General features: G+C 37.4%; 1 protein-coding gene across 9 annotated transcripts in view; it reads left to right on the forward strand.

Moving 5' to 3' along the window:
• Positions 1–25444, forward strand: part of LOC127359585 (complement C1q-like protein 2) — a 75145-nt gene that overhangs the window by 44759 nt on the left and 4942 nt on the right. The window contains exons 3-4 of one of the 9 annotated variants that reach the window (XM_051393513.1): positions 21502–21633; positions 21717–21895. The exons of 1 other annotated variant lie outside the window; for it this stretch is intronic. In XM_051393513.1, the coding sequence (XP_051249473.1) occupies positions 21502–21633; positions 21717–21895 (311 nt within the window). Of the gene's footprint in view, positions 1–5692; positions 5825–5917; positions 6441–21501; positions 21634–21716; positions 21896–24042; positions 24278–24454; positions 24581–25444 lie in introns of those variants that run through there. 7 more of the 9 variants (XM_051393512.1, XM_051393509.1, XM_051393505.1 and 4 more) reach the window with 7 other exon arrangements.

A 25444-nucleotide genomic window follows, 5' to 3' on the forward strand; every position in this document is an offset into this window, starting at 1 on the left:
TGACGTCAGTGAGAGCTTCACTGTGCATTGGAGAGAACATCTATTCATACAGATAATAAAACATAAAGTCACACTACCCGGATAGATGAACTATTACACAAACACACTGAAGAAGGACAAACTGTGAATATTGACTTCATTCAGACTTGACTTTTTCTTTTTTTGGACGCTTTAGAATTTTCTTTCTTGTTGTTTATTATTTTGGGCCCATATATTTCATAACTCATACTGTGAAGAGTTTTGTTTTCTACTGAGCGTTATTCAGTGTAATTTTCTGAGTTGTTGATAACTTCTGATACAATAAAGGAATATCAGTCATATTTGAAATATATTATGTTTTGCATTGTTGCCAATAAAGCTATTTGTTACTACTCTTTTCAAACCGGTGTCCTGTTCCATCAATCCTCCTTGAGCGTATTTCTTCTGATAGGCCTAAGGTGAGAGTACATGACAGTCATTTTATTATATTTACATTAGACAGTGTTACATGTATTTGTGAATTTTATTCATTTTTATTCAGTCTGAATTTTATCTTATTGAGTTATTTTTCATTTACTGTTATTTTGGTTTATTTCCAGTGGAAATTGAGTTTTCTGAACTTTGTCCTTCCATAGCTCCCGAACTTCCGTAGCTCCTTCGTTTGTGTTGTTTCTGTTTAGTGACCCACCCCACACACACTTTTTACTCTGTTTAACCTATTCTATATAGTTTATACATATTTGTTATTAAAATAAATGTTTTCTGGTAAACTGTAACAGCTCTTTTAGTATTTTTTTTGTTTTGTAATGCACATTGAGTTACATATACTCTGTAATGTTTAAATGAATTTATCTATATGTATTTTCAGAAAGATAATGAAATCACACAGTGTTGTTTTGCATTGCTGAGGAAACAGAGGTGCAGGAAAAAAAGAGCAGAAGGAAATGAATGTGCTATATTGTCTTCTGCAGGAGCAAATAAATGCTGGTTAACAGTTCTGTGAGTCGTCCTCTGTTTATGCCCACACACCTGTTTTTATAAAATAAAAAGTTTCTGAATGACATCACATTGTAGGAGCGAGTCATAAACTCACATATACAGTATGTATGTATAGAAGTTATTGTTTACTTTTACATAGTAATTATCCAAATATTTGAGTGGTCTTATGGTTTTCTTGTTTGTTAATCAAAGTCAAAGAGAAATTATAATTCAACAAAATACAGATGAACATTAGGTTTGAAGCGTTCCAGCCTTATGGATATGATATTTGCCAACAAGACACATAAGTTTCATAGCAGCATTAATGGGTTGTCAATATTACAATTTAGAAAGAAGACCGTGTCACCTGTGTGTCACCTCCATGCAGTTCCATTAAGTCACCAGCAGGTGTCAGCCTATGAGCAATGTATGGGAGGAGCCAGATTATTTTTCTAAATGTTTCAAAGTAGAAAGTTCATTCAGCTTTTTTCATATTTTTTATACTGTGTACACAATTGCAGTTCAAAACTCAAGAAACTTTCATCCCCTTGCTCTCTTGAACATAAGAACATAGGAACAATGTGTGCCGGTATCAGAGTACAGCACAGTTTATGAGAAGTTAAAAGAACATCAGACTGCACGTGAGTACTGATATATTAAACTATATAAGACAACCATGAGCATTAAACCTGAGTAGATCAAAGTTTGTACATTTGTTCCATGATGACCAAAGATGATGAATTTAGTTCCAATCAAAGCCACTCTTTATACCTTGGAACTATTTTTACACAGATGCTGAATTTGATCCTGAAAAACTCTTGTTTGACATTTGAACACATTTTTTCTTCACAGAAACAAAAGTTTTAAGATAACAAAGTTCAGTTTTAGACTCAAAGTTGAATATTTGTTCACACTTTAATATTTGAGTAATAAAAACACTTTCCCTCCAACTGTGCTTTCAAAAAGAAGAAGATTTGAAAAACAAGCTGCCACATTTGATCCTAAAAATGTTCATTTTTCTTTCAGTTATAGAAGAAGATCAATTCTTCCACCCACCTAGAGCCGGGGTCTGTCCAAGGTTTGTGCCTCTGAAAAGGAAGTTTTCAAAGAATGATGTTTTAATGTTTTATGTTTATATGTGTAGTCATTGGTCGGTTTTTCTTTCTATCTGTATGTCTCACCCTGTGTTACTGTTGTTGCTACTGTGGCAAAATCAATTGCCCCACAGAAACAAATAAAGGACTTATACAGGCACTCACTGAGTTAACATGAACTATGTGGTTTAGGAATAAGGTCCGTCTGACAGGAAGACACATGATGAATGTTCCTCTATCTGAGGGGGAAGAGAAGGAGGAACAACATAGTCAACAGATGTGATACAGAGAGACTTTGTTATTTCTCACAAACAGTTTAGTTTTTTTGTTTTGGCCACAGAAAAATATTTTGTAAAGGCAGATAACGACTGAGTTTTCATCATTTTATTACATTTTTCTTTTGGTGTACTAGGAATACAGCATCCTCCAGGTGAGTTAAGTAGTCCTCTCCAGGGCCTCTGTCTGCTGTATGTTGGTGGGTGTCACTCACTGTTCAAAGTAATCAGAGTACTCACTGACAGTACTCAGAGTACTCACTGTATGATTACTGTCTGTCTTTATGAGCTCACCTTATCAATGTAGTTGAAGTATGTAAAGTGAAAGTAGTCAGTGTACAGAATGGCCTCTGTCAGTGTTGTATTATTATATTAGTGGATGATTATTATTGATGCATTAACATGTAATCACTACTTTAATGTTGGAGTTGCTGCAGGTGGAGCCAATATGAACTACTTTAAATACTTTTGGCTGCTTGAATGTAAAATAATGAATTCTATTTTATAAACTGATCCCATGTTTGAAAAGTAAGAAGGAAGTAAAGCTGTCAGATAAATGCAGCTCCATGAGGCCATCTAGTGGACTGATAGTAGAAGTAGAGCAGCTGATGGCAGCTTTCTGCTCTCATTCTTCCTCAACACTGACCAATGAGAACAAGCAGCATCTCCTCTGGCCAATAACAAACCACTATTGATCCATGTATTGATTAGTTTGCAATGTGTGACAGTGATGAGAAAAGGCCATCAGTAGTTCCCAGAGTTCACAGTCATGTTTTCTAACTGCTTCTTTAGTCTGAGCAACAGTCCAACAAGACAAAGGGATTCAACTGACACTGAGAGGAAACAGAGAGAAGCAGCCAATCAGTGGAGAAGCAGCTGATAGTTTTACAGGAGAAATGATGTAAATCAGTGGTTCCCAACCTGAGGGTCGGGACCCCCACTAGTGGTCACCAAAGCTTCATGGGGGGTCTGTAGGTCGGCCTATATCTCAGCATCTGGTTCACTTCCGTGAAGAAAAGTCAATGTAAAGTAAACTGTCTAATAGATCAATGACCAAACATCAGGGACAAGAAAACAGTGAATTTGTCCAAAAAGAAGCATATTAAGTATTTATGATTGTTAAAATGATAAAAGATACATAACACAGACAAACTGTATAAAAGTTCCCTAAACAGGAACTAATCGGCTCAGAATTCATCAGAATCAACTTCAACTTCTTGCAGTCACCGAGTTCAATATTTGGGTTGATTGTACAGATTTGGATATAATATGAAATATGTATAAAATATGTCCCTCAGTCAGGGTCGTCAGTTTACTCAGTGATAGAAAAAGGTTGGGAACCACTGATGTAAAGGATGAATGAGTGATGATGAGTTCTCAGTGCTGATCAGTGATTGGACTGATGCTTTCAGCTCTGCTCTCAGTGTTTCCTCTACAGATGAAGGTAGAAAGTCTCTGGGAGCTGATGTGGATGTGAATTCAGCAGCAGCTGCCAAGGTAACAGGATGGATTTTGGATTATTGGACTAGCTGCCACTGCATGCTCTGACTGGATATAGTAGACTTGGAAAAAGAGCAACATTTCAACTGTTGAGGAGCTTTTCAAAGTCAGTCAAATAGAAGTGAAACGGCAGCATGAAGTGTATTCCTCTAGTCTTCAACCAACCCCACAGACTAAAGAGCATTGTGAATGTCATTTATTTGATACTGCAGCTCAAAGTGCCAACAACATTTCTACTCTGCATGGAAACTGTCAGATGAGTGGATTTAATATTGAGCTGAATGAGCCGTTTATATCAGCCAGTAGAATCCTATTGTCCTATTGTGTGTTAGAAATATACAGTCTGCATCTCCAGCATTTACACACTGACAGATGCTAACTTGCATATGTTGGTCAATTAGCATAACTAGCATTAATATTCAGCTATATGGATAATATTTCAATAATTGTTTGGCTGATTTGAACAATATAGGAGTGTTTTTTGGGGTTATTGAGGATGATGAATCCATTTCTGACATCTGTGGCAACATTTCATCTCCCAGTGAGCTGATTTTCGAGTATTTTTTCATCAATTTTGAGATTATTTATTTGCTTAATACATAACCACAGCTGCAGAGACACACGTCAATGAGAAAATGCTGCACAGCAAAAGAACACCAGCAGAAATGTAAATAAATATCTGAACACCAATGACAAAGAGCTTCCTAAACTGCAGTTCCAATGTATTATGCATATAGAGAACCTCAAAATCTGTGAACCAGAATTTGATCCATCATCCTCAGCAACTCCCAAAACCACTACTATAGTATCTGTTGAAATATTTTCCATACAGACATACACACATGCTTATTAATGCTAATAATGATAATTGAGTTGGACCCACACTGTACATTTCTAACATAATGTATCATCATTATTATTACTATTATTATTGTTATTATATTATAATTAGTTATTTATGGCCAGACAGACGTTTCAATGACGTCAGGTTGCTAGGGGCTACGGCTGAAAGACGCCGTGACCACTTGTCCCATTGGATAACAGAGGACCTATCACCCGGAAGTACTGTCCTTACTGTACTATTGTTTATGTTGTAATGTCATAATATTGTTGACAAAGTTTGTTAAAAACAAACAACAACAACAACAACAACAACAACTATTACTGTCCCACACCACAATTTATGTCCCACAATGTGAATTCCAAACAATTCATGTTGTAAACATTTTCTTACTGATGTGATATGACAGCATACATAATAGGCTCATTTAATTTTTCCCTCTGTACCGCAGTGTAAAATGTTCATATCTTTATAAATAAAGATTTGTATTCAAAAGTGCGCCATCAAAGGAAATGCGCGATACACAACGTCATGGTATGCGACCGGCGTCCCTGGCGGGAGTTGCAGTTTTCCTTCTCAGGTAAGATTAACTAATTATAATATAATAACAATAACAATAACAATAACAATAATAATAATAATATAACTATCCAATAGGACGGATGCTCACATCGTCCAATAGAGCTGTGGTCAGGTTAATACAGGAGTGAATGGGCTGCTGGAGCACCCGCTCTGAACATCAAATATCGCCGGGGACGGCATAACATTGTAATGAATGGAACCCCCTCTCCGTCTGCAGACGACGTCGAAGGGCACTTTTTCCGTCAGTGACTGACGCTAAAGGGCCCTTACCGACAGTCGCTATTTGACGTTCTGGGAGTGAGACTGTGTTGGCATGATTTTCAGGCCAGTGTGTAAAGTAAGAGTGAAAAAAGAATTTCCCCATTGGGGATTAATAAAGTATATCTTCTTCTTCTTAATGTGGCTGATCGGTGTATATATATTGCTCTCTCTCTCTCTCTCAGTTGGGCAGGTGGCTTTCTCAGCCTCTCTGTTGGCTACAGGCAGCGGACATGTCGGACCCTTTCCCAGACACACTACTCTGATCTTCAAACATGTCCCCACAAACATTGGAAAGGCCTACAACCCACACACAGGTACCTGAACTCTGTTATTTTTACCTATGCTGATGTCTAATGTTGCAACAGTTGAATTTTCATTTAAAAAGACTAAAAACAAATGTTCAACAGGTATTTTCACTGCACCAGTGAGAGGAGCCTACCACTTCGAGTGGTACATAGGAACATTTGGAGGTCACCATGCTTCAGGAGCTGTGTTGGTCAAGAACTCACAACACATTTTTATTGCATATGAACATCAACCATCCCATTATGGGACTTCTGCTAATGGGGTTACACTGCTGCTAGAGGTTGGAGATGTTGTGTCTCTGCGTCTGTGGGTTAATACAAAGGTGTTTGACAGTTATTATCACCATACCACCTTCAGTGGTCATCTGCTTTTCACCATGTAAGACAGAAACTCTTCCTCTTTTCCTTTAAACTCTGATAATCATGCAGGTTTTTGCTGTCTTGAACAATTCTTGTACTGAATTGATCTTAAATGTAATCTGATAATCTTGAATCACTGTAGTAATGTATAGTGAACTTTCTTTGCAGTGCAACAACAATTTCTAATAATTTAAATGTTGAGACATTTTTCATCTGGTCTGGATCTGCAGTCAAATATACTCAAGAGAAATAATCTAATATACAGGTGATTCTTTTTTCTGATGCTCTTGTCATTAATAAAATAATAAACATATATACAACTAACTTTCAAATGATTCACCATATAGCTTTAATTAGACAAGTCTAAGCTGACAATTTAAGAGCAGTAAGATCAAGATAGTTAAACTAAGTTTATTCAACTGGCTCCTGGAGTTTCCCTCATCTCAGAGTTAACAGACTCATTTCTTTAATCCTGCCTCCTCAAACATCATCACTTCTGTGAAGTTGGTGTTTCCTCATTCCCAAAAACAAACCAAACTGACAACATATTTCACATGATGTAGTGGGCTAAAATAAGTATTAGGAGCAGCAGCAGGAGACTGAGGAGATTATATATAAACCTTTATTTTATCAGGTAAGTCTTGATAAGACCTGAGTACATAAGTGTTTAAATACAAACAAAAATGTAAAAAAATATAAGTTAAGATAGGAATGGATAAACTGTATTAATCCTGTCAACATCAGGGTGGGATTTAATTATGTCCCCCGTCGCTGGACATCAAGTCCCACTGACATTGAGATCTAAGTTTTTTCATCTGAATTAATACATTTAAGTTAACAAAGTGTAGAAAGGAGTTTGAATTATTGGAGAATTGGCAAAAGGATTAAGAATGTAAAATATACTGTTATATCTGTGATGCATGAATAAATGTCATAATGTGGTCAAGATTTGGTTGAAAGGTTGAAGAATGTCTGTCTGTGTGTCTGTCTGTCTGTCTGTCTGTCTGTGTGTCTGTCTGTCTGTCTGTCTGTCTGTCTGTCTGTCTGTCTGTCTGTCTGTGTGTCTGTCTGTCTGTCTGTGTGTCTGTCTGTGTGACATTTATAAGACAGATCCACACTCCTGGCACCGATAACTAATATTTATTTATTTCCATCTTTATTACACACGCTGATGTTCTGATCACCATCAATACTAATTTCCTTTGTTACAGTTGATTTGCTTATAGAGGCTGTTGTTTACAGCTTTGTATTCCCGTAATATACTTATTATCTCTTTACATCACTATTCACTAATATTTCCAACTTTGTTGTGATTGTTTTTGTCCGATTAATTTTGGTTAGATAATTAATTGACAATCAGCATACAGAATTATTTTATATTATTTATATCTTTATTTTGTTGGTTGATCATGAAAAAACATCCATTAATATACTTCTAACACTATCCACTTTTTGTCTTCTTTTCTCCTTTCTTTTCATTATTTTTTAATCTTCCCTTGGTCTTACCTGCACTGCTGTTGAGTTTTACTGTGCTCACCAACATCAGGTTCATCAGATCAGAATCACTTTTCATGCAGCTTCACATATGGATACACGTACGACAAATATACATTATTTCATACAGGTGACTCACCAAAAACTACATTAGCACACATTCTCTTTTCACTACACATTTACACTTTATTCCCCTCTTTAATTTGTCACTGTCCTACTTCATCTCTTTTTATTTTCTATTCATTCATGAACAGGCTCTCTCCCGTTGGGTCTGGGAGCTGTTCAGTGGGTGACGGGTTGTCCCCCAACAGCCAGCTACCTCCTCTGGGCCTGCATGGGAAAGGTAACCCCTGCCTCAGTAAAATAAAATAAAATAAAAAATAAAATATATATATAAAATAATAATAATAATAGTAATAAAAATAAATAGATATCGCACAAAATTGAAACAAACATAGATAAATAAAAAAATAAGCTTTGTGCTCCCAACTGCAGTCAAGGGTTGTCATGGCGATGGCACTTGCTGTGTGTCTACAGGGTCAGAGGTTTCATTTTGTAATTGAGTTAGTAACTCAGTTACCACATTGTAAAAGTAATTAGTTACTCAGCAAAGTAACTGTGACGTAATTTTTTATGTTCTGTGACGCTATTACATTCTATAACATCTTCTATAACGTCAAAGATGAATAAAAACACTATATACAGTATTTTAGAACATTCGGTATTCATTTGAACTCAATAGATTGCAGCCATATGCATAGAAATAAAAATATATAAAAAATAAATATTGAAAATAAAATTCACACGTTACATAAACATTCTTCCTTTAACTTCAGTAAGTGAGAAGTAGTGTCGGTACTTCCAGTTTAAAAAGGCTACCTTTGAATTTCCCTGGCTCGTCGCCATTGTCTCTGTCTTGTGTTTATAGTAGTTAGAGCGTGCAGTGAGACAGCGTGCAGTGAGACAGCGTGCAGTGAGACAGCATGAGCAGGGCATCCGCCCACCCAGCCAATCATCATCACATTTGCAACGGTGTCATCATCACCACCTCTGCTCTCTCCAGGCAGCTGATGTGTGTCTGTCAGAAAGCCTGACACTGCTGCGCTTCCAAAATTGTAATAACAATTTTCAAAACAAAACTCCCAACACTGCTCATGATTATGCTTCTGGCACCCAGATGCTGACTCCTATCAACCAAAATGGGGATATTTTCAGCAAGACGAGAGCCTGCCGAGCACATGTGGTCAGATTTTGTGTGTAGAGTCAGCAATGTGAGCACACTGGCTGTCAGAGGAAGCTCTGCTTCTGCCTATTTCTCCTCCTTCCTAATATGGAAGTTAATGCAGTTGGTCGGCAACCGGCACAACTTGTTCTGTGTTTTGAAGTACAAATTATGACTGTGAAGCGAAAATTTTGACCATGAGAGAAAGTTGAAGACAAGATTTTTAAACGATTTCAAATATTCTCTCCACTCTAGCGATGATACACACTAATGGAAAAGTCTCAGAAGGGCTGAAATTTTCATGGATTTACATTTACACACGAACGTGTCAAAAGTGTAAATGTATGCAAAAGCTAAATTAATGCAAGAAAGTCCTATTTGTTGTGAACGTTTTAATGTTTGAATGGAGTTTCTATGTAAATGTATGAATGCATTGAAAAAGGTTGAAGATGTTTGAGTTTGAAGGGTTTTCTAATTTACTTCCATTGTAACTTTGTTGAAAGAAAAGATTCACATTTTGAAACGTTTTAATGGGTTTTAAAAGTTGAATGATAGCTTTCAGTGTTTGTAACGTTGAAAGTCTAGTGTTGAAAATTTGTGATAGAATTAAAATTCACCATAAGGAATGAATAGGGTAGGTGCCAAATAAAGATTTTGTGCCGCGCTTTGAGAACGCGTATGAGAACAATTTAAGTATGAGTTTAAGTATTTTCTTCCACTAAACGGTGCAGTATAATCACACTCTAAAACTATTGTATCCTCTTTTTTGGAACATGGTTCAAAGGTTAAGAAGCTGAAGCAAAAGCTGAAAACATGAACTCAATTTACCAGAATATAATTTATTCTTATTCTTGGAGAGAATGTGTGTGATTTCTACCTGCTGCTTCTGCTGTTCTCACATTTATAGCAGGACATTTCATTTATTACAAAATTCAATCACGGTGGCCAAGCACATATTTCATTAATAATCTAGTTATTTAAAGTTGTATCTGTAATGTTGCACCAGCAGAAGGCTGCTCAGTGACAACAAGAATGAAGTAAGGGTGTGTAAAAAGTACAGGAAAGGAGCTTTATAACTTTCCACAGACTGGTGCTACATGTTGAGCATATTCCCTGGGGGATGTAAATCCAGGTATGATTTTCTTTATACGTGTAGAATTTTAGATATTGATGCTTTTATGCTGGAAGAATGTAATCGTAGTTAAGTGAGTAGATAATTAGTATTATTGTTATCTAGGGATAACAATATTTGCTTGCTCAAGAAAACTGTCTGAGATAACAAGATCATTAGCTTTCGATCTCTAGAAAATGAACATTTTAGTGCAACCACTGCAGTTTTCTGCTTCAACAATGAAATGATTTTAACCGTCAAACATTGCTATCATTCGAGATAAATGATTGTGTGATTTTAATAGTTTTTTGGAGAATACTGTTAATGATAATAATCATTTAAAATGTATCTAAAGTGGTGGATTCAACACAAATTTACAAATAAATTGGTGAATACACAGTCAGGCAGGTGGCTTTCTCAGCCACACACAGGTACCTGAACAATTTTTTTTACCTATGTTGATGTCTAATGTTGCAACAGTTGATTTAAAAAGACTAAAAACAAATGTCCAACAGGTATTTTCACTGCACCAGTGAGAGGAGTCTACCACTTTGTTGTCTTGAACAATTCTTGCACTGAACTGATCTCAAACATAACCTGATAATCTTGAATCACTGTAGTAATGTATAGTAAACTTCTAATTTTCCTTTATATAAAATACACAAGAGCAGTGTCACATCAATTTATAAAAATGAAAATGTTCAGACTTTATTTTTGTTTGTCTGGATCTGAAGTCAAATACACATAAAACTACCTGTGCTTCTTCATACAGCTAGATTTGCCCCCACGGCCTGCTGTGTCTTTGGTTGCAAACTCTGGCATAAATATAGTGACAAAACAATGAACCAATCCAAAGTAGATTGTAGAGTTGAGTGAGAACTGATAATACGACTATCGAACAAGTAAAATGTGTCAATATACAGAATTCTTTCTCTTGTGATCAAAACCATTGCTCTGAAACTTAATTCAGTTCATATATATTAATAAAAGATGTATTCTTCCTTTTGTAATCTGTCCAAATAAAAGCAAGATAGTAAACTACAAAATAGTAGCACAATACATGGAACCACTGATCTTATTTACTATTCACTGCCAGTCACTACATTTCAGATATTATACTTTTATTTATCTGACAGATATGGTTAGTAGTTATTTTACAAAATAAGAGTTTACAAAAGAAAATAATAAAATACAACAATGTTTAAGATTAAACCAGTTGTTTCCAAAATTCCCTCACAACTTATCAGATGAATACACTTAAAAAATTGCCCAATGAGGGAAAATTATCTAATACTTTACAACAAAAATCAAAGATTAGAAAAAAGTCCAAGAAACTGATAACAGATTTGTGTCTCACAACTTTGTTTTCCCTCTTTTCTCTCCTATTAACCGTCTCAGGACCTGGACATGTCAGTGGTATAGTACTTAAGATTACTTAAGAAGTTAAGTATATGTATGCATTTTGTGTAGGTATACATTTTAACCAATCCAAATACGCTGGTACAATTGTCCCTCTAAACTACTATGCAGTTCAACTGTGCATGAGCAGTACTCGAATCTAACAGCATGAGGCAGCAGAGACTGACAGTCGAAAAGCAAGAAGAAGTTTGACCAATCATAGTGTTGGATCCATTCCCTCTGCCAATCTAAATACAACACAGGGAAGATCATGATTGACAATCACAACATTATTTCAAAATGCAAATTTGATTTGAAAGATTTTATCCTTCTCACTCCAGCTGGATGGTTCCTTTACTGAGGACCATTCTTATAACTCCTTTGTAAACTTCAATGGACGGGGATGATGTGGAAAATGTAATAGTTAATTAATTAACATTAATAACGTTAGTCTAATGTTACTTAATTTGAAAGCTTGATTACTTGTTCAGCAAAGTAATGTTATATTATATTGCCACAGATTAAATGTGACTTTTTATAGTATTCATAATATTAATTATTATTGCAGTAAAATCTGTAACCATAATGATGAGTCCCCAGCAGCAGAAGTAACGTTACCTAGAAAGTTACTGGGAGATGTGTGTCTGCAGTGTATGTGTAGTGTAGTGTGTAACTAGTGGTGGAAGAAGTACTGACATATTTTACTATTTTAGTAAAAGTAGCAATACAACCATGTAAAGTTACTCTGTTACTCCATTAGCTACACACTCTAAGTAAAAGTCCTGCATTAAAAATCTGACTGAAGTAAAAGTACACAAGTCTTGGCAGAAAATGTAATTAAGAGTAGCAAAGCACTCAATATACAAAAAGCAAAAAGTTATATCTTTCATACATTTTAAAGTTGTCAACATAAAGCTAATCTTAACAACTGAGCTCTAGTTTTGTACAGTCTTATTTATAACAAAGCTATTTTCTAGTTTTATTTTACAAAGAGGGTCAACTGTTTTAAATATAAAATATTCACAGAAATATAACTGGTAACTACAGCTGTGAAATAAATGTAATGGAGTAAAAATAAATAATATGTTAAAAATCCATTCCATCTAAAATGCAGTGCAGTATAAGTACAAAGAAGCATAAAATGGAAATAATTGTTTTCTTAATGGCCATATTTATATGTTCAATAACTTGAATAACTGAATAACTTGATGATACAAAGCAAAGTGGTGGGAAAGCATGTGAACTGAGTGTTACACTAATGTGTTATTCAGAATATTTCCCCGAGGTTGGCAGGCATAGGTGGCGCTAGGGCATCAGATATGGGGAAGCCACCCTATTATTAAAACATATTTAAACTCCCCATTGAAAACAAATCCATCCATCATTTTTAGTTCAACAAATTCAGCCCACTAATCTTACACTGCAAAAAATAACAGGAAGGTGTGACGTAGTGAGAGTAAAGCTTCTCCACTGATCTCTGGACAGTGATGACTGAGGAAGTTCTGCTACTGAACTCTGAAGTTGGTAAATGGTAAATGGACCTGTATTTGTATAGTGCCTTTCTAGTCTTCCGACCACTCAAAGACCACTTTACACTACACGCCACATTCGCCCACATTCACACAGCGATGACACAGCATCCCTTTTAATAGTGCCGCAGATGTTGGCAGGTGAATATTATGATATTTTAGAATACAGTGAGTCTGTTAAATTAAACTTTATGCAACACAATTACACAAATATCTTTTTTGTTGTTGTTAAAATAATCAAAGCCTTCCTGTTGCTTCAGCTTGACAACCTCAGTCTTCTGCCTCTCTACCTCAGTCTTCAGTCTTCTGCCTCTCTACCTCAGTCTTCAGTCTTCTGCCTCTCTACCTCAGTCTTCAGTCTTCTGCCTCTCTACCTCAGTCTTCAGTCTTCTGCCTCTCTACCTTAGTCTTCTGCCTCTCTACCTCAGTCTTCAGTCTTCTGCCTCTCTACCTCAGTCTTCAGTCTTCTGCCTCTCTACCTCAGTCTTCAGTCTTCTGCCTCTCTACCTCAGTCTTCTGCCTCTCTACCTCAGTCTTCTGCCTCTCTACCTCAGTCTTCTGCCTCTCTACCTCAGTCTTCAGTCTTCTGCCTCTCTACCTCAGTCTTCAGTCTTCTGCCTCTCTACCTCAGTCTTCTGCCTCTCTACCTGAGTCTTCTGCCTCTCTACCTCAGTCTTCTGCCTCTCTACCTCAGTCTTCTGCCTCTCTACCTCAGTCTTCTGCCTCTCCAGTTCCTTCCACCTTTCTACACTCATACACTGCTATGACATCGATACCCCTGTAAAATAACAGTGGTTCCTATGGAAGGGGTCCTAATGATATTACTTCTCTCATTACCTAACATAATGCCATACCTTTGTAAGAATCTCATCTGAGCTGTCTGTTGAGTCAACGTAGCGTTCATTTCTCTCAGCACAGCATTGATGTCTTGGTGACAAGGCTGTTGGTATGAAATCTACTGAGTAAGATTTATTTTTTCTGCCTCTGTCTGATTCTGATCTGTTGAGCCAGAACACCGACATGATTTACAGTGCATCATTTAATCTAAAGTCTAAAGTTTAGAATACATTTGGATTGAGGTCTGGCCAGATTGCACAGAAAACACATTATAAAATTAAATTTCTACTTTTTTTTTTCTAAACAAAACACCCTAGATTGATTTTAAGACTATATCATAATTTTGGCACGAGGCCAGAAGCCAATCAGTCAGAGGATAGATGTCAGAGGCAGGTCAGAGGAGATTTGAAGTCAGAGTCAGTCTGGCTCTGGTGGTGCTGTATGCTTCCTTGTCTGTCGATCCAAAAGCAGCTTTTTTGGCTCTGAATAAAACCCTCACCTCTCCATTCATGCAGGCTTTCTGTTTGGGGAATAATTTTATTGTCTTTGTGATCGCCAGATCATCACTGCATTTGCTGTTATATGGTGTTACTGATGATGTACATACAGAAAAAATGGCTTTTAAATGCTTCTGTGGAAGGGGCAGCAGTGGAGTATAGTCTATTTTTAGACAGCTAGCCTATATCAGTTTAAGTGTATGCAATATTCATAATATTTTCACTGCTGTCAAACAGCCCTTTCTTGTGGAAACTGAAGCCATTATATCCATCTGTGCTTTTTACAAAGCCACCAGACTACTTTGACAAAAACACAAATTTTACCTTACAGAAGAGTTTCTGGTGTCTTTCTACCGCGAACCACAGCACCTAATGTTAGATCATTAGACATATGTTACTCCTCAGAGTAACAAATACACTTTAAGTCATAATTCACTACGACTTGAGTACTGAATTTCAGTCCCCTTTCCATCACTGGTAAGAAACGTGATCATCTTTTCAACTTCATTTCCTTATTGTCCTTCCTCTGCTCCTTATACGTATTATAGCACACTACATCATGTGAAATATGTGCTCAGTTTGTTTTGTATTTTTGGGAATGAGGAAATATCAACCAAGTTGTTTTTATGCCATTTATTTCTCTGCTTGAAAATCAACCTTTATGTATATCATCATATTAATGTGTTCATATTGTAAAAGGTACACAATAATTCTAATTTATTTTACTGTATCTCTCTCAGCACAGCATTGATCTGGTCTTGTGGAAAGGGCAGTTGTTCTGAATTGTTCTTTGAATATTTCCTCATTTCTATGACACTACATGTATGTGCCAATATCCGTAAGAGCTCGGTGGCACACTACATCCGTAATTAAACCCTGAGGAAACTGCAGCACGAGTCTCAAATTGTTAGCAAGCACTTGGCGATGGCGGCAAGGAAAAACTTTCTTTTAAGAGGACAGACCCTGACTCTAGGTGGGTGGCCGTCTGCCTCTACCAGTTGGGGAGAGAGAGAGAGAGAGAGAGAGAGAGAGAGAGAGAGAGAGAGGTGGATGGGGGACGATGAGCAATGATAATAGTAACTGTAGTAATAATAATAATAATAATAATAATAATAATAACAACAATAATATCAGTAATATTAGCAGTGGCAGTCCAGCAGGACCATGGCTGGAAGGACCACCAGGATCCATAAGAACCTGCGAGACGAGAAAGTAAAAGAACTCCGGGGAAGAAGCTATACAAGGAAAAGTGTATAGAGAAACATAGGGCTGACAGCAGTAGCCACGCAGCTGATCTGGGTGTTCAGGCGGCCTATGTGAACCAGCAAAATGTGGTCTGACAGACGAAAATGTAAGTGCTGGAAAAATGTGTCTAAACATGGGCCAGTGTATTTGTTCCCCTGGTGTCCGGCAATAAAAAAATTCCCATCTTGGAAACTTGTCCATCCACATCCATCCAAACTTGATTGAGTCTTGTGGTGAGTGTGGAACAACAGCTTTATATATGTATATATACATCAAGCACTGACAGGTGGAGTGAATAACACTGATTATCTATCATGGCTCCTGTCAGTGAGGGGGTATATCAGGCAGCAAGTGAACATTTTGTCCTCAAACCTGATGTGTTAGAAGCAGGAAAAATGGGCAGCGGGAAGATTTGAGCAACTTTGACAAGGGCCACATCGTGACCGCTAGACGACTGGGTCAGAGCATCTCCAAACCTGCAGCTCTCATGGGGTCTCATTCTTAACACAAAAGCTTCAGTCAAAGCTCAAACAATGGAAAACTACATGGAAATATGACATTTTTTCATGTAACATGAGGAAGGTTATAGAACAGTACACAAAACTGATAACGTTTGATGGTCCTGAGTAACAAGTTCAGCCAGGTTTTTTATGCTGACAGTAATCCTCTGCTGATTAATGTGCTTTCATAAGGAGTGAATCAATGAGGAAATAAAACAGTGTGTCTGGCTCTGTAAGAGGAAGGTAAGACACAGAAACTCTGGGTTTGTTGACAAAACCTGCCAGCGAGCAGGTCAGCATCACAGAGTCTAAGTTACTTCTCTTTCAGGAACTGATAACAATTGTGTTTTGTGAAACACTACCAGAAATCAGATCATTCTGTGAAGTTGGAATTTCCTTATTCACAGAGGCAGGACAATGAGAAAATGAAGATAATAATTACAACTGTATTTTCATGTAGAAAGAGTACTGAAAAATATTACTCAATTACAGGTAAAACTACTGGTGTAAAAGTATTTTCCTCAAAAACTACTCAGAGTATTAGTTACTTTTTAACTGCTGATTTGATGCATTGGAAATTACAGACATTGAAAAGAAAGAGGAGATCTGCTTTCAACAAAGCTAATTTCTCTGATACATGATAAAAGGTATGAATGGATAGGCAATTTATTTTCTATACAAATACACAGATAAAGCAGGAATCTTGTGTTAAAAACATATAAACAATGAAACAAACAGCATATGTGTAAATACATGTCAGAAGGTGGTGTGGCTCTACCAGATTTCCATCAAGCCATCAAGTTTTATCTTGATGAATTAAACATAAATCATTAAACATAAATATATATATGTACAATGTTGGGGGAATTACTTTTAAATAGTAGTGTTTGCTCGTTACTTCTTAAAAAAGTAATCCCTTACTTTACTTAGTTACCCTCTATGGAAAGTAACTTTTTACCTTACTCGTTACTTTTATGGTGCTCGACTTTGAGCAGAATCCCATCTCATTTCCTAAATGTGTATGGGCCTACATAAAGTTCTACTATGGAGGACATAACAGGTATTTCTTTTGTGCTCTTTATTATGAAAAATGCCACAAACAGAGCACTTGACAAGAAAACAATAATACAAACAATAATACCAAATGGCATAGTTTGCATATGCTTACATACTGCAAACTCTCGAACGTTTTCTTTAATTCCCTCTCCATTTTCTGATAACATTCATCCAGATAGCCCGTGAAAGTTTTAAGATCTGGCTATGGTGGGCGTTTGTCTCCTGTTACCGGTATCTTGCCAAGTATCTTTCTGAAAGTGGGAGATTCGACTGTATTGATGGGCAACATTTCTTCGACGATGAACGAAGCAACAAGTTTGTCCAACTCTTGTTTAGATACCTGGTGAAAATGAAGTTTTAGCTGCTTATGTGGGCTTGGACTCGACATATCATCATTTCCCCGGGGATCTTGAGCTACAAGCTTCATGTTTTATGTGTGAATGTGTGAATGTGTATGTGTTGGCTACCTGTTGTGAACCAAATTGCCCCTTGGGGACATTAAAGATATTTCAAACTTCAAACTCAAACTTCAAACAAGCTTTATGTTAGCATGTTTTGCTTTCAAATGCTTGGTGAGGTTGGCTGTTGAGTTTACGGCAATGGACAAAAGTTTCTGGCCAGGGCACAGTGTACACCTCACACTCAAATTCTTCCCCTTATTTTCAAGCGCGCAGCTGAGGCAGTGTTGCTGTCAAATCTGTCCCTGGGAAAAGTAACGTTGTGCCCAGCTGAAAAAGGAACTACGTTTCGTTACCATATTTTCAGTAGTAACGCGTTACACTACTTTTTACCCGTTACACACAACACTGTATATATATAAATGTGTGTGAATAGGTGAATTTGGCATGTAGAGTAAAAGTGCTTTGAGTGGTTGGAAGACTTGAAAGAGGCTATATGATGACGATACATTTATCTATATATATTAATAAAGCTCTTAATATTGCAATATTGTGTGTATCATGTAGTGATGGGTCGGTCGTGAACGATCCGGCTCTAACAGCCGGCTCTTTGAAGTGAACGACGAGAGCCGGCTCCTGATTGGGAGCCGGATCCAGAGTTTTTTACCGTTTTTTCCCTGTTTTTTCTGTTAAAGCTGCGTGATTGGTCAAGATGTGTGGTGGGAGGGAGACCTGTGTGAGAGAGAGAGAGAACTAAGCGCTACATAGACAGAGACTACACACTGGAAAGGTGAGGAAAATAAGTGACAGAAAATGTAGTAAAGTTTGGACACATTTTAATGTGATAGACAGTTCACAGGCAGAGTGTAGACTGTGCAAAGTTTCATATCGAGGAGATTTTTGTCTAATTGAGATGGGTCTTTGTTTTCGTATTTTATAATATATTTTTGTAGCACTCTGTTCAATGTTGAGTATATTAAGTATATATTTGCTCATGGTGGTACTGTTGGGTCTCTGTAAATGTTATAAGGAGTTCGGTCTAGACCTGCTCTATTTGAAAAGTGTCATGAGATAACTTCTGTTATGAATTGGCACTATACAAATAAAATTGAATTGAATTGGTAAATGGACCTGTACTTGTATAGCGCCTTTCTAGACTTCCAACCACTCAAAGCGCTTTTACACTACGTGCCACATTCACCCTTTCACAGACATTCACACAGTGATGGCAAAGTCCATCGAACAGAAACTAACATTCATACATATTCGCACACCAATGCATGGCATCAGGATCAATTTGGGGTTCAGTATCTTGCTCAAGGAAACTTTGACATGTGGCACCAGGAGCCGGGGATTGAACCCACAACCTTCCGATTAAGGAATGACCCGCTCTGCCTCTGAGCCACAGCCACCCGATTTTTTAGATTAATAAATCCATATAAATAATAAACATTTGATATAATGCATGTATTTGCATTAGATATTCATTTTACACATAATCTGGTAATAAATTAATTTAAGCAACAAAAAATCTGAGGAGCCACTTGGGAGCCGAAAGAGCCGGCTCTTTTTAGTGAGCAGAGCCGGTTCTCTAAAAAGAGCCGGAATTCCCATCACTAGTATCATGGTCCTGGACTCATTCAACGATTTCTGGGCTTTTTATGATCTCCACTGCCCCTTGACCCACCCCTGATGGAGTCTGGTCACTGTTGAAAAAATATGATATTATCAGGATGTCATGTTCCAACATCCTCTTACGGATATTGCCACATCGTGTGTAATGGAAATAAGGAAATATTCAAAGAACATGAAAATTTGAGATGAGCCAAAAAAACAACAACTGTCTGATTACTGTGCGGAGACCGTAATAGGTATGAATATGAAATTCACAGGGCACGTGTAGAGTAGTGCCTGAAGCTCACATACCAAAAATCGTGTTTGTCGTGTTTGTAGCGCCCCCTATTGGATAAAAAAACAGCAGCCCCGGCGCCACGTTTCACCAATATGTACGAAACTCGGTAGGTACGTGTAACGTGCCGGGACGTACAAAAAAGCCTCTTGGACCCATACCCGAAACCCCACAGGAAGTCGGCCATTTTGATTTTCATTTTCGGCAAACTTTTCGCGTTGTATTTGAACGAACTCCTCCTAGGGAATTTATCGGATATGCTTCAAATTTGGTCAGTACAGTCAAAAAATGGTGTTGATTAAAAGTTGTACTATTTGTGCATGTACGTTAAAGGGCGTGTCCGTGGCGTTCCCTCAAAGTTGGCCAGGTTGAATCGAATGTCAAACTGTGATACTATTTCCGGCATTTAAGGGCTTCTGTTTTAACTAACTCCTCCTACAGATTTTATCAGATTGACTTCAAATTCGATCACTTCAATCTACACACATTGGTTAACAAAAGTTGTGCTATTTGTGACTGTATGTTTAAACGTGTGCCCGTGACGACGTGTCGATTTCCACCGATTGGCCATCAAACAGATAGTACTCATATCTTCAGTGTACAGTCCCACCCTGAACACGTCCTCATAACTCCAGCGTACATGATCCAATCTCAATGAAACTTCACATGTTTGATAACAGTCCCACCCTGAACACGTCTACATGACAATATTCAGACATAGTGATAGCGCCACCTACTGGCAACAGGGAGTATCACGTTTTATACTTTCATGTTGTACTCCTAGCAGGATGATCAGATCCAGCTGAAATTTACTTATAAAATGCAAAACACATTGTTGATGATATGTGTTGACTGTGGTGAGGGGGCGTGTCTGTGGGGTTGCGGGAAATTTTGATGGACCGCCACAAAACACGAATTCACTATAACTTGAGTGTACATTGTCCAATCGGCTCCACACTTCAAATGCTTGATAACAGTCCTGCCCTGAACACGTGTACAAGACAATATTCAGACATAGTGATAGCGCCACCTGCTGGCAAAGGAGAGTAAGCGCTGCGTGGCAATTTTGAGCTGATTTACGTGAGATTTTCATGATGTGGTCTGCGCGTGTCATGACAGCACGCCCCGAGTTGCGTGGAGTGTGAGGTCCTGCCCAACGCTGCTTGCAGCTTTAATTTTGAGATTGTTTTCACTTTTTTGGATTCAAAATTAGCAATTCAATATTTGAATCTTTTAAATCTGAAATATGTTCAAAATTTTATGTATGCTAAAAAAATAAAAAAAAACACAACAACAATAACCGAGTGGATAATTAGGGTTATTGTTATCTAGGGATAACAGTTTCTGCTCGCTCAATAAAACTGTTGAACAACGTCTGAGATAATGAGATAATTAGCTGTCAATGTTTGGAACCAATGCTGTTTTATAATTCTTTAACAATGAAATGCTTTTCATTTTTAAATATTGTTTTCATTACAGACAAATGTTTTTGTGATTTTCTTCTTTAAGAATACTTCTGAAAATATGTTCTTCGTTTAAAACCAAAGTGCTGGATAGTACTCAAATACAAAGAACAATAATCACATTGGTGTATCCCCAGACAGTGTAATATACACCAATCAGCCATAACATTATGAGCACTGACAGTGAATAATGATAATGATTCATTCACTGATTATGTGGTTATCAGGGCTCCTGTCATTGGGGGGGGTATATCAGGCAGACAGTGAACATTTTGTCCTCAGAGTTGAAGTGTTAGAAGCAGGAAAAATGGGCAGCGTGAGGATCTGAGCCACTTTGACAAGAACCACATTGTGATGGACGACTGGGTCAGAACATCTGGAGAGGTGTCAGTTAGACCTCCAGTGTACTGCTGATGTGCCCCTGAGCAAGGCACCCAACCCCTAACTGCTCACAGTGTCCCTACATGGCAGCCCATCACTCCACCATCTCTCCACATTTGCATGTCTATAAGCCCTCCATATGCATGATTTTATTTTATTTATTTTATTAGCCAGGGTGTAAACTAAGAGTGAAAAAAGAATTTGTCCATTGGGGATTAATAAAGTATATCTTCTTCTTCTTAATGTGGCTGATTGGTGTATATATATTGCTCTCTCTCTCTCTCAGTTGGGCAGGTGGCTTTCTCAGCCTCTCTGTTGGCTACAGGCAGCGGACATGTCGGACCCTTTCCCAGACACACTACTCTGATCTTCAAACATGTCCCCACAAACATTGGAAAGGCCTACAACCCACACACAGGTACCTGAACTCTGTTATTTTTACCTATGCTGATGTCTAATGTTGCAACATTTGAATTTTCATTTAAAAAAACTAAAAAACAGGTATTTTCACTGCACCAGTGAGAGGAGCCTACCACTTTGAGTGGTACATAGGAACATTTGGAGGTCACCATGCTTCAGGAGCTGTGTTGGTCAAGAACTCACAACACATTTTTATTGCATATGAACATCAACCATCCCATTATGGGACTTCTGCTAATGGGGTTACACTGCTGATAGAGGTTGGAGATGTTGTGTCTCTGCATCTGTGGGTTAATACAAAGGTGTTTGACAGTTATTATCACCATACCACCTTCAGTGGTCATCTGCTTTTCACTATGTAAGACAGAAACTCTTCTTCTTTTCCTTTAAACTCTGATAATCATGCAGGTTTTTGCTGTCCTGAACAATTCTTGTACTGAATTGATCTTAAATGTAATCTGATAATCTTGAATCACTGTAGTAATGTATAGTGTTTGCAGTGCAACAACAATTTCTAATAATTTAAATGTTCAGACATTTTTCATCTGGTCTGGATCTGCAGTCAAATATACTGAAGAGAAATAATCTAATATACAGGTGATTCTTTTTTCTGATGCTCTTGTCATTAATAAAATAATAAACATATATACAACTAACTTTCCTGCCTTGAATGATTCAACATATAGCTTTAATTAGACGAGTCTAAGCTGACAATTTAACAGCAGTAAGATCAAGATAGTTAAACTAAGTTTATTCAACTGGCTCCTGGAGTTTCCCTCATCTCAGAGTTAACAGACTCGTTTCTTTAATCCTTCTCCCTGAAACATCATCACTTCTGTGAAGTTGGTGTTTCCTCATTCCCAAAAACAAACCAAACTGACAACATATTTCACATGATGTAGTGGGCTAAAATAAGTATTAGGAGCAGCAGCAGGAGACTGAGGAGATTATATATAAACCTTTATTTTATCAGGTAAGTCTTGATAAGACCTGAGTACATAAGTGTTTAAATACAAACAAAAATGTAAAAAAATATAAGTTAAGATAGGAATGGATAAACTGTATTAATCCTGTCAACATCAGGGTGGGATTTAATCATGTCCCCCGTCCCTGGACATCAAGTCCCACTGACATTGAGATCTAATTTTTTTCATCTGAATTAATACATTTAAGTTAACAAAGTACAGAAAGGAGTTTGAATTATTGGAGAAGTGGCAAAAGGATTAAGAATGTAAAATATACTGTTATATCTGTGATGCATGAATAAATGTCATAATGTGGTCAAGATTTGGTTGAAAGGTTGAAGAATGTTTGTCTGTCTGTCTGTCTGTCTTTGTGACATTTATAAGACAAATCCACACTCCTGGCACCGATAACTAATATTTATTTATTTCCATCTTTATTACACACGCTGATGTTCTGATCACCATCAATACTAATTTCCTTTGTTACAGTTGATTTGCTTATAGAGGCTGTTGTTTTCAGCTTTGTATTCCCTTTGTAAAGCTGAAAGAAGTGGAGCAGCAGAAGTCTGAGTTAGAGAGGCAGGAGACTACATTGAAGAAGCAGGATATTGTAAACAAAGGGTCGCCGTTTCAAGTTTCCCTCATCTCAGGGTCAACAAACTCATTTCTTTAATCCTGCCTCCTCAAACATAATCACTTCTGTGAAGTTGGTGTTTCCTCATTCCCAAAAACAAACCAAACTGACAACACATTTCACATGATGTAGTGGGCTAAAATAAGTATTAGGAGCAGCAGCAGGAGACTGAGGAGATTATATATAAACCTTTATTTTATCGGGTAAGTCCCACTGACATCGAGATGTCATTTTCAACAGAGACATGAGTACACAAGTGTTTAAATACAAACAAAACTTTAAAAAAATATAAGATAAGATCAGGAATAAGGTAAGATAAGGAAGATAAGGAATGGATAGACTGTATTGATCCTGTCAACATCAGGGTGGGATTTAATTATGTCCCCCGTTGCTGGACATCAGCTGTTCCTGGTGGGATAGGTGACTGAGAGTGGGCGGACTGAGGATCTTGATGGACTCAAAGGTTCATCCATAGGTTGAGACATCATTTGTGTTGAATGGCTGATGTGCAGTGAAGTTGGCTGGTGACCAAACCTGTCTAACTTTATAAAACAAAGACACACCTCTGTTGAGTAATGCTTCATCAAGTGGAACCAGTCTGCCACAGTGTAGTATGAGGAAATAAACTCAGTGCCCATTCCTTCTTCACTCAACACAACACTTAATTTCTGTAATGGCTCATATATACATATATCCTCATTCTGACAATGGCTGAGAATAAATCATGTGAAATGGGGATAAGGAAATATTCTGTCTGTGGCGTCCACCTCCTTCACCTTCACGCCTCTTTTTGCTGTACTACATAAACCTCACACCGGTCTACAGAGGACACAGTTCACCTGTGTAAGCTGCCAGTGTGACAATGAAGATCACTGTGATTTTCCCGTTGCTGCTGCTGGTCTGCTCTGGCTCCACAGATCAGAATAAGCAGATTGCAAAGCAACAGCCTTTTCCACAAGACATCAATGCTGTGCTGAGAGAGATGGCCGTTACTTTGACTCAACAGAAGTTTGAGATGAGATTGCTGCAAAGAGAGAATAAAGGTACAGTATTATGTCAGGTAATGAGAGAAGGAATAACATCAGGAACCCTTCCATAGGAACCACTGTTGTTTTACAAGGGAATCAATATCATAGCAGTTCATATCCAAAAGTATAGAAAGTGCAAAAAAAGTATTCAAAACAAATCACATTAACAAATTTATTTCTCCTCTTTTTCAGAGCATGCAGCAAAGCTGGAGCGACAGGAGACTGAGTTGAAGAAGCAGGAGACTGAGTTAAAGAAGCAGGAGACTGAGTTGAAGAAGCAGGAGACTGAGGTTGACAAGCTGAAGCAACAGCTGAAAGGTACTGTGTGTGTGAAATCATCATGTCTGATTATTTGTATAACAAAAATGTAATGTATCTTTCTTACACCAATACTACTACTGTGTGGTATAAAATGTAATTTCCCAGAATATTATTTATTCTCAAATACCATAATATCAAGTACTGAAACTGATAACTGCTGCCATTATTAGTACGTGCATGTATTGGAGAAAGTGTTTATGATTTCTACCAGCTGCTTCTGCTCCTTTGAGATTTATAGCAGGACATTTCATTTTACCAAATTCAATCATGATGACCAACTTTAATTTCTAACCTATTTAAAGTTGTATTTGTCCTGATGCACCACCTACAGATGGACGTCCATCAAATTCTTAACAAGTGAGAATTGTCCAGAATAAGAGCTTTATAACTTGGTGGTGCTTTTATGTTGAAAATATTCCCTGGGGAATTATACGTATGATATCCTTTGTATGTGTAGTATTTTAGATATTGATGAATTTATGTGAACTCCCATTGATAGTCATTCAACAAAGAAATCATACAATAATCAATATTTCAAAAACTGTACAATAATTTATCACCAAGTTGGAATACATTAAATAATCTCTTACACATGCTGCCAGAATAAGAACTAGAACCATGTTTCTAGCTAGTATGCATATGTTCAACTGTCAAACATTAGTTTGATTAGAGATAATTATTAGGGACCGAGCCAGCCACCGCTGGAGGTCCCTATTGTATTTGTTATGTTTCTTATTAGGGACCGAGCCAGCGACCGGAAAGGTCCCTATTGTTTTTGCTTGATTTCTTCTTCTTCTTCTTCTTCTTACTTATTATTATTTTTAGCCCCCTTTGACTGCATTTTTGCCCCCCTGAACATAC

The sequence above is a fragment of the Dicentrarchus labrax genome, unplaced genomic scaffold (assembly GCF_905237075.1).
Source record: "Dicentrarchus labrax unplaced genomic scaffold, dlabrax2021, whole genome shotgun sequence".
Taxonomy (NCBI): domain Eukaryota; kingdom Metazoa; phylum Chordata; class Actinopteri; family Moronidae; genus Dicentrarchus; species Dicentrarchus labrax.